The sequence below is a fragment of the Mirounga leonina genome, unplaced genomic scaffold, assembly GCF_011800145.1.
Source record: "Mirounga leonina isolate KUSES-001 unplaced genomic scaffold, KU_Mleo_1.0 Mir_165, whole genome shotgun sequence".
Classification (NCBI taxonomy): Eukaryota; Metazoa; Chordata; class Mammalia; order Carnivora; family Phocidae; genus Mirounga; species Mirounga leonina.
In genome coordinates, this window is record NW_023270415.1 from 43872802 (window position 1) to 43884681 (window position 11880).

An 11880-nucleotide genomic window follows, 5' to 3' on the forward strand; every position below is an offset into this window, starting at 1 on the left:
CTGCGACCTTTAATCAATAGTAAGCAGTGAGTCAAACTAAATACATTCTCCTAGGAAATCTTTAGGTGAACTTTGCTCCTGAATGACATTGAAAACATGTGCTGCCCACCTTTTTGCCCTATTTTCAAGTTGTGGCTGATTTCTCTAACAGTGGTGAAAGGTACAAGAACATATTGTGTAATCTGTAAGAGAGCATTTGGATCTCAGCTTGTATATGAAATATCACATGTTTTTAGTAATGAGAACCTGCTTGGCAAGAGCTGAGAATAGAATCCCAGGAAAGTAGGCTTTACATACCAAGAGTGGCTGGAGAGAGAGAGAGAGAGGATGAAACCAATCAATATTCTTCTCTACTTTTGTCCAATTTGATATTTAATAATTCTTTCATTTATCCATTTAGTGAGTCAACAAATATTTATTGAGCTTCTATTACATGCCAGGCATTGGGAATTGGGACAAAAAGACCAAGTTCTTGCCCTTATGGAGCTTATATTCCAATGGGAAAGACAAGCAGCAAATTATAAAACCATTACAAGAATAATATACTTTTAAACAGTGAAAAGGGGGATAACGAGGGATCAGGGGGAGGAGTTCTAGATAGAATGGTCCGGGAACTCTCAGGAGGACTGGCAGGCCCTTGAGAGTGTGGCCCAGACAGAGCAGAGGACTTGGTGACAGATGGGCTCTGCTGTTCATCTTCTGATAGGCAGTCCCAGGCTGCCCACTGTATGAACATAATTCTTCACTGTTTTATGGTCCAGGACACCTCCTATTTGAATTTCTGTCTCCATGTCATGAGGCAGAAATTGGTATGGGGGACCAGAGCAGTGAATGGGATAAATTGTGCAAATAGTTACCCACTGGGGAGAAAGTAGTTACAGATTCCTGGGATAGGGCAGTGAGAGAAGGTATAGAACACTGGTTAGGAGCACAGTTTTTAGATCAGAGACACCTGGATTTGAATCCTATCTCTACCACTTACTATTGTACAACTTTAGACAAGTTCCTTAAATCTATTTTCTATTTGTTAATGACATGTGATGACCATCCCTTCATGGGGTCACTGGGAGAACTACATAAAATCATCTCCATAAAGCCCTAAGCACACAGGAAGCACTCAACACATTGTGTCCTTGTTATTCCTGCTGTGGGAGAGTATGTAGTACCAGCTTCATGCAGCAGGGATTAGTTAGTCTTGCTGTTGCTCTGTAGTTCTTCAACTTTATGGAAAGATGAATCATTATCACAGAGTTCAGGTACATGTGAACTGGAGGCTCACCAGGTCTGATGGTGGTGACTTAAGCTATGTGGCCAAAGTTATCCCAGCAGCCAATCCAAGCTTTACAAAGAGATAGAAGTTGTAGGCTTATGCCTGAACCTTTTTAACATAGACTCGGCAATTCTTGGATAAATTAAGAGTTTAGAAACTAAAATTATAATACTTTTTATGGAGTTTTGATTGGGGATGTTTTCCCTTCCCTTTCCTGTCCTGTCCTTTCCTTTCATTTACTGGAGTTTTGTTTTTTTGTTTTTTTTTCCCTTTCCTACTTAGAAGTTGCTTTCTCTTCTGGAGAGCTATAGGTTAGGAAGCTATTAATTAACTGCTTCTCACTCTAATTTTCAATGAGATTTAATACAGTAGGGATAAAGCTGCCCTTTTTGAAAAGAAAGATTAAATGTCTGCAAAGTCCATGAATTGATTTTCTAATTGTTTTGGCAGTAATGTTTTTCATTGATAATGTTGCTAAAAGAAATAATAATTTTAATTAAAGTTTAAATGTCTTTTTAGATTTTATAGATTCTAGGGGGACCATTTTCTTGCAGGGAATAAGACCATAACATTCTTCTCTAACCCCACAATTATGATCAGGGGAATGTCTGTAATACATTCCATTGCAATTAAATTGCATACCCCAGACTGTTCAAGATCTATTTATAAAGGAGAAATGGATTTTCCATAGCTGCTTGCCTGTTAGTGCATCTTTCATGCAACATTGCAGCAGCCAATGTATATGCTGAAATAACAGACTTGAATTTAAACTTTCAAAGCTTTCAAATCTTTCAAAAACTTCTCATTCCATGAATTGCTTAATTTGTGTATATGAAAATGCACTGATTACAAATGAATGAGAGTTAACCTACAAAAAGAGGAGGCTATGAGAATCTTTGTATATTTACCCCCTCCCCAAATTTTTGGGAATTAGCAGGTATTCAATCTTGTTCCAGTATTCTGCACAGACCACAGTCATTACTGAGATCTCTCTGTGAAGATTGGAATCTGGTGTGAACAGTATGGGACAGGTTGGATATTTCTTACAATATTCATGGGACCATTTTCACCCAGTCAAACAGCTGGAAAATATTTTCTGAGATGAATGTTTATAGAACAGATTTGGGGAGGAGAGAGAAGGGGATGGGAAGGAGGAGAAGGAAAAATAATCCAAGCAAGGTTAAGGTGGGGTCATAAAGAATAGACGTCGTGGTCCAGCTATTTCATCTTTAAGAACAGTTGTCAGAACTTTAACTTATTAAATTATAATTTTAAGTCCCTCCAAGTTGCATTTAATTGATCAAGCTGCTGTGTATGTATTGGGTCATCCCTATGGATCTATAGCATCTATTAATTGAGTGCCTACTAATTTTCACCAGAACCTTGAAAGTCAGATCTTAGTGAGCCCCATTTGATGAGTGGGAAAACGGAGGCTAAAAAGCCTTATATGATTTACCCAAAGTCACCCAGTTATTAAGCAGAAGAGTTTGAATTTGAACCCAGGCCTATCTGACTCTAACTCCTGTGTTCTCTGCTGTATCTCCCTGTGTAGGTACAACTTCTTGGCTGACATATTCAAGGATATGTCTTCACATCCTTAAATTCCAAACCTCCCTTAGAAATAATTTCCTAACAGTGAACTGCCCTAATAATGTTGTAGTTTATTTCCAGGAGCTGAATGTTGGCCTTCAGAGCAGGCTCCTACTTACCAGCTTTCTATTTCTAAAAAGCATTTGATGATTCCCTGTTCAGAGCTCATATACCTGTCAAAAGAGACTGCAATTTATCCCCAGGGATAGTTAACATTCCTTCCACCCATGAGAGCACGTCAGGTGCTCTCAGAAATTGCAGTGCAGGCTCTCCCTCAGTGCTGGTCTTTGAGACTAGTAGCTGTCACTGATAAAATGTCTCCTTGGAATTGCAGAGACAAAGCTGCAAGGCAGCCAACAGGACCACCTCGTATCACCTGTGGTTATCAGCATCCTCACTGGTAATATTGGATTTTCTGGAGTTGTTTTAGTTGTATGAAATGTTCACGGGAACTTTGATGATCTCTGAGGAAATGCCTTCTGTAATGTTCCAGTTGTGAGGGGAGACAGCCAGATTCCCACCCATCTGGCAGGCAAGTTCTTTCAGGCTGAGCCTAAATGGGAATTTCAGAGGCCTGGAGAGGGCATACACAAGTATATCTTGCTTCTGTTTTTTCAATATGGAATTTAGAGCCTTTCCAGTCAGCCATCATGCAGTGTCTTTAAGAAGCGCTGAATTGGAGGAAAACAGCCCCAAGTGAGCCATACTGTGTCTGCTGGAATGAAATGTCCTTTCCTGTTTCTTCATGTACACGGTTCTAATTCATCTTCCATCTACCCTCAGTGACTTTCACTCTTTGAACTCCTTGACTTTGTCCTTAACTTGTATATGAATTTGCTTTCCACCTGATGCTCTCTGGGATCCAGAGAGCATATGCTCCTCACAGCTTCAACTGGTTCTGAAATGTCACTGTTTCTGTTAAAATGCTTCTTGCTCCTACCAAAGTAAACACACAGATTTGTCTCTCCTGGGTGTGCAGTGAGATCATGACATAAGGAACCTTCTGGTTTTAAAATGGACCTCTGGCCTTTTCACTGGGAATTTTGGTTATCTTCATCCATATGCTTTCTAGAGAATTTCAGAAACTAGGATATTCTCATGTGGCCCTGGTCTTTGACACCTGCCCCCCAGATGATACCTCTTCCCTAGCCTTCTCTTCACTACCATGGTATTTACACAACTCCACCTCTATATTCCTCTGTAGCATCTCCCTAAGGTGCAACTCCAGTCTCCCTGCCTTCCTGCCCATTGGTTCCCAAGGGCTCCCCATTTATGAACTACATTCCATCTATTTTCAGCCTTATATTCAGGACCTTCCACAGTTGGTTACCAATAATTGATCTGCCAATAATTAACCTAAGTTACCCACACACACACACATCACCCAAACTGGAACGCTCATGTACTCTTTCACCTGGAATGTCTGTACCCCATCTCTTGTCTGTTGACATCTTAAGTACTTATGTTAAAAATCTCTTTTACAATTCCGTATCAGTCCTCACCTTTCTCTATCCTATGTTGTGGCCCTGGAGACTGTTATGGACTGCATTAACAAATCACTCCTTCCCTCTGGCTTATGACTGGGTTTGGCCATGGGGAGGCCCCATAGGCTATAGGAGGCACCAGCAGGAAACTGATTGATTCCCTGGCTTGTACAAATAGCCACTACTCCTCTGGTGACCCTCTCCTGCAGCCAGAGCTGCTTTTTTTTTGCCTTCTAAGCCTAAGAATGGTAATGGCTTCTTTGTTGCCAGCCCTAGGATGTATCAGCATCTCTTCTGAGCTTTATTTAACCCCGACCACTCTTTGTAAATAGTCCTTTCATCAAATTCTCCAAGTTACCTTTTCGGAGCATCCCATCTGTTTCCTACAAGGACTCTGGTACAGCACCTTCGAGGCCCAGTTTACTTATAAAATTCACCAATTTCATTCATTAGCTCAACAAATACACATTCGTCTTCTATTTGGCACTATGTTACAGGCATTGGTGACAGAGTAGAGAACAAAACAGAGGCCTTACCTTAAGGGCGCTTACAGTATAATGGGGAAATCAGATTTCCAACGTGCAATTATAACAAAAGATGGTGGAGATTATAAGAGAAGTATGGAGTGCACAAAGCAAAGGGACCTAGTCTAGGGGCCAAAGAAGGTCATTCAGTTACATGAGCCATCTGCCATTTCTTTGTCCTTTCCTCGCGGCACTCAGTACATTCTGTGTTATTATTGCTGGTGGACACTCTGTCAGAAGCTGTCTCTTTTGATGGCAGCAGCTGTGTCTTTTTCCATCTTTATGCCTGCCTCAGTCCTTAGACCACTGCCTAGAATATTGCAGGAACTCAAGTATTTACCCAATTGAACTGGATTGAACCTTCTGAATATTTGTGGACCTCAGCTCCAGCCCAGCCACTGATGGTGTTACATTATCAGGCTGGATGATGGTCAGATCCCACTTTTTTCAGAGCCACCGGGCTAACAGAAAACATGTTTTACTAGTTTAGAAAGAAAAATTATTGAATTGGAAGAACTCTCCTCCACACGGGTGAACGTTTACTAGGCATTGTCAGCTGAACACGCCCTGTTTTGGATGTTTCCTAGCAGGCATTGGAGTCATTAGTTGTCAGAGGTGAGGTTTGAGTTTTTCTTTTACACTTATTTTTTTGCCTCACCGGCTTATGTTTGTTTAATAGCACCATAGCTGAACTCAATGTGAAATATGAATGGAGATAAATCCAAATTCTACTTCAGAGCAAGGAGTTTGGGGACATAGATAGAGATTAACCTTGACACAAAGTTTTAAAAACTTGGGTTGGGATAGAGAAAATCTAGACAACATCCTGAGGCCCCGAAGGTCTCAGAAACAAGGACAGGATCCAATCCACAGGGCAGGAAGTAGAGGACTATGAGAAGAGAATGCTTTTAATATGGTAGACCAGAAGTTTGTAGACACATTTTTCCCCACCAAAAATAATTGTGGATAAAACAATAATTGCCTTTCTATAATACATGGCTTAGTGAGGCAAAGTAAGGGAATTCCTCAGAGATGAAAAATGATAAAGCAAGAATTGATAGAGGTAAGAAAACTTTGGAGCCTAGCAGAGGGTATCTTGTGTGAGGGTATCTGCCAATCTGTTTCCCGGAACCATGGTTTTTAATGAGCAGTGAGTGCATCTGGAGACAAAGGGGCCCTAGTGTCCTTAAATAAGATATTGATTAACTTTGGCTAAGTATGTGAGCTATGATTTCTAAGGTCTCCACTGAAGGAATTGAAATAAAACGTGTAACCTTCAAACTAGTAGAGTGGGAGGGGGGAGAAAAGGAATGATAGGAGGGGGAAAAATCAACACAGATGAAGGCAAGAAAGAAAAGGGGGAAAAAACAAATCTAGAAAACAAAATTAACTAATAGAACGTAAAAACTAGGATGGCATAAATGAATTCAATTTAATAGTAATCACAATCTTCATAAAGAAATTATACTGTCCAGTTAAAATTCAAGCTGTTAGACTAGATTTTTAAAATTCAACTTTAAAGTCTTCATAAGAGAAACCTCTAAAAACATAAGGAGCAAGGAAGAGTGCAAGTAAAATGATGGGGGAGTGGGGCGCCTGGGTGGCTCAGTCGGTTAAGCGGCTGCCTTCGGCTCAGGTCATGATCCCGTGGTCCTGGGATCGAGCCCCATGTTGGGCTCCCTGCTCAGTGGAGAGTCTGTTTCTCCCTCTCCCTCTGCCTGCCTCTCTGCCTACTTGTGCTCTCTATCTCTCTGTCAAAGAAATAAAATCTTTTAAAAAAATGATGGGAGAAGACATACTAAGGTAAAGGAAGAAGGTATGGCTATATTAAATATTAGGAAAAGCTAACTTCAAGACAAAAAGCATTACTAAAAATGAAGAGGATAACTACACATTAATAAAGATGTTCAATTTATCAGGAAGCTGTAATTCTAAATTTGTGTGCCCCTAATACTATAAGTTTGAAATATATAAAAAAGAAATTGCTGGAACTACAAAAAAATATATCCAAAATCACAGAGGGACATTTTCACATATCCCTCTCAAAATTGATAGCTCAAATAGACAATAAATAAGTTAGGTGTTAAAAGATTTGAAGAAACAAGTTGATCTCACGCATATACACAACACACAGAAAGCACATTCTTTTCCACACATGGAACATTTATAAAAATGGATCACACAATAGGCCGCAGAGAAAATCTCAATAGATTGAAAAGAGTCTGTATCATATAGCCTGCATTCTCTGTAAGTTAAATTAGAAATCAATAATGAAAAAATAACTAAGGGAACCCCCATACTTTTAAAAATTAGAAAACACATTCTAACTTATGTATCAAAGAAAAGAAATCAAACCAGGAATTGATGAATATCTTGAAACTACTCCTCAGAATTGGCAGGATATAGATAGCTGAAGCAGCAGTAGGAGGAAGATTGCAGCCTTATTGCTTATGCTGGAGACAGAGAAAGCTGCAAAGCAATAAACTGAACATCCAACTCAAGATGTTAGAAAAAGAAAAGCAAATCAAGCCAAAGAAGGAAGAAGGAGGGATACAATAAATTTGAGTAGAAATCAAGGGAAGAAAAACCACTCTAGTAGAGAGTGTTAAAAAAATTGTCTTTTTCTTTTTTTTTTTTTCAAAAAACTAATACGACTGACAAACTGCTGGCAAGGCTGATGAACGAAAAAAAGAGAAGACACTAATAACTAATATGGAGAATGAAAAAAAGTGCATTCCTATATATGCAGACATAAACAGAGTTAAAAACAGGATATTAGTGATAACTTCATGCTGATTATTTTGATTTTGATTACTTTGAATATTTGGGCAAAACTCACACATTCCTAAAAAATATAAATTTCCAAAGTTAATTCAAGAGGAAATACAAAATCCCAATAGCCCAATAACCAGGATAGAAATCGAATCATTAGTTAAAATATTTACCATAAGCAAAGTATCAGACTTAGATGGTTTTGTAAAGAGTTCTACAAAAAAAAAACAGGAAATGAATCATTCTAATCTTACACAAACTGCTCCAGAGTGTACAAAAGAAGGAACACCTGCCTTTTTATGAATCAGATATATCCTTGATGCTAAAAATGGATAGCCACAAATAGAAAATGCAATTTTTTTTAAATGTAGAATTTACAATTAGTGACAAAGAGTATAAGCCTTGGAGAAAAGAAAACTAACAAAAGGTGTGCAAGCTGTATCACAAAACTTTAAAGATGCTACAGAAGACTTCAATAAATAGGAAATATCAATATGCCATTTTCATGGATAAGAACACAATAGCCTAATATAAAGATGTGAATTCTCCCCAAATTGACATTTAGATTTACACAATTTCCATCAAAATCCAAAAATATTTTTTGTACAATTTTAAAATGATTCCAAACTTCATCTGAAAGATCAGTTAAGAATAGTAAGACATTCCTGAAGAGGAGGGAAGAGAAGGTGGGGGAATTTGCTCTGCCCAATTACAAGAAATAGAAAGCAGTAGTAATTAAGCTACTAGTAGTAATTAAGACACTTCTTATTCCTAGTATCTAAAATATTTTAAGAATTCCTACAAATCAATAAGAAAAGACAAATCAATTGAAAAATGGGCAAAAGCCATGAGCAAGTATTCTACAAAAGAGCAAACAAATGACAAAAAAATGCATATATGAAAACATGCTCAATCTCATTAATAATTTTAAAAGTTAAAGTTAAAACCATAATGAGATAATATTTCATACCCACCAGATTAGCAAATATTAGCTTGACAAGAGCAAGTGCTCTTGTGAAACAAGAGGAAGACTCATATACTGACAGCAGAAGTGCACACTGAAAAGGGCAACATTTTGGAATTACACGATAAAATTAAACACACACCTACTCTATAACCCAGCATGTCCATTCCTTTATTTAGATGCTAATGAATGCTGATAACAACATATAATAACAGAAAACTGGAAACAACCTAAATGTCCATCATCAGGAAAATGGATAAATAAATTCAATGAAATAATGTACAGCAATAAAAAAAATGAAAATACCACAGCTAGACACGCTGAGTGGAAAAACCAAGTCACAGAAATATATCTGGTGTATGTGTTTCAAAGGCAGACAGTATTAAACTATTTATTTGTTTGTTTGTTTGTTTGTAATGCCATATAAATATATGGTAAAACTAATTTTTTAAAAATCAAGGAGTGATTAACACACGAGCAGAATGGGAAAGGGGGTACCTCTGGAGGGAGGAAAGTTTCAACAAGGGGTGGGGGAACTCATAAAATGGGCTTCAAAAGTACTGGTAGTATCTTTCTTGCAGTGGCTTGTGGACATATGCATACTTTTTATATTGTCACCCATCCTGATATGCATTTGTGTTCTCTTCAATCTTATGTATGTGTAGTTCACAATAACACCACACATAAATAAATAAGGCCAGAGGATAAAGAACTGCAGTTGGAATCCACAAACTGGGCCCAGGAGGTTTTGAAGGATGACTAACGGAGGGCAAAGACTCCCCAAGGCTGTGGTCCATGGTGGAAGCTAGAGAAAAGCTTCCCTAGAGAAAGAAGAAAGCTCTTAAGTGGGGCAGAGGTGCCTGCTGATGCCCTTAGAGGTTGTTGGGAAATTTCATGGGAAGTATATGAATGATTTGAGCAAAAAAACTTCAGCAAAAGAGTATGGGCTTTCTTTTGAATCCAGGAAGGTACATAATTTGCACTCTTGCAGATACAAAAGCAGATATTATCTTTTTATAAATAAATAAGACATTTCTATCAGTTCCTTAAATAAAGTTTTATCTTCTTTAACGTGGCAGATAGTCCAGAAGTAGGCAATGTAGAGCCTATTCAGTGGGCTAGCAGTGTTTTCAAAATCCAGGCTCCTCGTGTCTTTCCACTTGGCCATTTTTAGTGTGGGGACTTTATTACCCCATGCAGCTCCAAACTTTTCATCTACTTTTATGCAGCACTAGGGCATTTCCTGACTCTTGTCAGCAAAGTAAAGGCTTTCCTAGAACTTTCCCACAGCCTGCCACTCCTATCCTAGTAGTAAGAATGGTACTCACTTGGCCATTTCTTGCTGCCAGAGAACCTGGGAAAGTAATGATTTTGCCCCTGCAGCCTGCATAGTAGGAGCAGGAAGAATGAAGCAGGGAAGAGCAGCAATGGTTTCTGAGCAGCTATTCAGCAATCTCTGTTGAAATACTTCACTAAGAATTCTTCCTCTTTTCTCCCCAGGAGCCAGTCTACTTGATGACCTCTATAAATATTTCTCCTTCCATCACTCCCATGGAGACACCATGACTGTCATGGATCCAAAGCAGATGAACGTGGCTGCTGCTGTTTGGGCTGTTGTCTCTTACGTCATCGCGGACATGGAGGAAATGCTGCCCAGGTCTTAGCAAGAACAGGAAAGAAAGCACTTTCGTCCTTTCTGGCCAGGAATGCTGGGTCTGCAGCTTCAGGAAGTCCCTCTTCAACTAACACTTTCTTCTCACCTGATCCATTTTCAAAGCACAGTACTTTCTCATACTTTCTGTTACCATCCTTCTTGATACTTTCCAAATTCTCTGTTTCTAGAGGACGAAATGATCCTCACCCCCACATAGAGTCAAAATATGGTAGGGATCACAATGAGGACCTTTATTTATACCACCTGAAAAATTATTGTTTCTACTTTGAAAGTAAATACTGGATAAATATTTGGAAGATCTCTGGGTTTTATGTGTGTATTGATGAACATTAAATCAAATGCAGTGATACCAATTTTCATGTTATTTATTGAAGGAGTTGAGGACTACGCAATTGTAGTATGGTCTTAGTTGAATGTGTGGAGGCACTTGGCTTTCTAATTTGTACATTTTCATCTCATTAGAATTTTTAAAATGAAATGTGAATTTTTTTAATTAACAGGAAAAAAAGATGTCACCATTTGAAGATAAAAATCAAGTGTGTATAATCTAGTTGCCTTGTTAAACGTAATGACTAAGGTCTATCACCAGGCAAGTGATAGTAATATTTGACATTTATGTTTTATATATTTCACACAATATTTCTATGAAGTTGGAGCTTATTCCCATTTTGCTGTTAATGGAGTTGAGGCCCAGTGAGGCTAAATAATACTTATAGGACCCAATAGAGCAAAAACATTGATCCTCGTCCACTCTGGGAACAATACCTACTATTCTTCCACACACAATGTCCAGTATTTAATTAAAAAAAATAATTTAAAAAACTGCAAGAAAAAAATAAATGCATTGTCAAGAGTTAAAGCAAGTAAGAGAGCCAGACTAAAAGATGACCTGGAACTATCAGAGGGGACTCTGACATAACTGCAATTGATACATTAAAGATCTAGAACTACATGTATGAACAGAAGAATTTCAACAGAGAGATGAACACTATAAAAGAGTCAAATGTCAATGCCAAAATAAAAAATATAGTGTCAGAGATGAAGCATTTCCTAGTTGGGTGTTTTAGCAGACTGAACAAGGCTGAGGAAAGAATGGATGAACTTGAATATAGGTCGATAAAAATTGCCCAAACTAAAACAGGAAGGGAAGAAATAGTGAAGGAAAACAAACAAGCACCAGAATGGAGCTTCCAAGAGTTGCGATCTAATATGTATGTGGTCTAATATACATGTCATTGGGTATCAAGGGACCTAACATACATGTAATTGAATTTCCAGAAGGAGAAGACAAAGTATCAGTTTTATTAATGGTAATAATTAAAAGGATTGACAGACACAGTATGTCTTTCTTTCTGGCAAGGCAGCAAACTGGTACTTTGACGCTTACACTGAAAACCAAAAATTCTGGATACCATCTGAGAAACGGTTTCTTAAATGTATGAGTTAACTGGTTAAAAGGTAAAGAATATTAGACAAAAAATTAACTGAAGGCAAGAAGCAAGAGGGAGACACAGAACATTAAACCACCTTTCTCTTTGAGAAAATTTGCAGAAGGTGGTGAACTACACTTCCATTTTCGCTGCTTTTCAGGGTTCAGAGGA

At 38.2% G+C, this 11880-nt stretch overlaps 1 protein-coding gene across 3 annotated transcripts in view; it reads left to right on the plus strand.

Annotated features, from left to right (window-relative positions):
• The window catches only part of CPQ (carboxypeptidase Q), a 348057-nt gene extending 337429 nt beyond the window's left edge, over positions 1 to 10628 (plus strand). The window contains exons 7-8 of one of the 3 annotated variants that reach the window (XM_035011569.1): positions 3195 to 3260; positions 10105 to 10628. In XM_035011569.1, coding sequence (XP_034867460.1) covers positions 3195 to 3260; positions 10105 to 10268 — 230 coding nt within the window. In that variant the 3' untranslated portion in view covers positions 10269 to 10628. The remainder of the gene's footprint in view (positions 1 to 3194; positions 3261 to 10104) is intronic. The other 2 variants (XM_035011571.1, XM_035011572.1) reach the window with 2 other exon arrangements.
• Positions 10629 to 11880: the final 1252 nt, after the last annotated feature.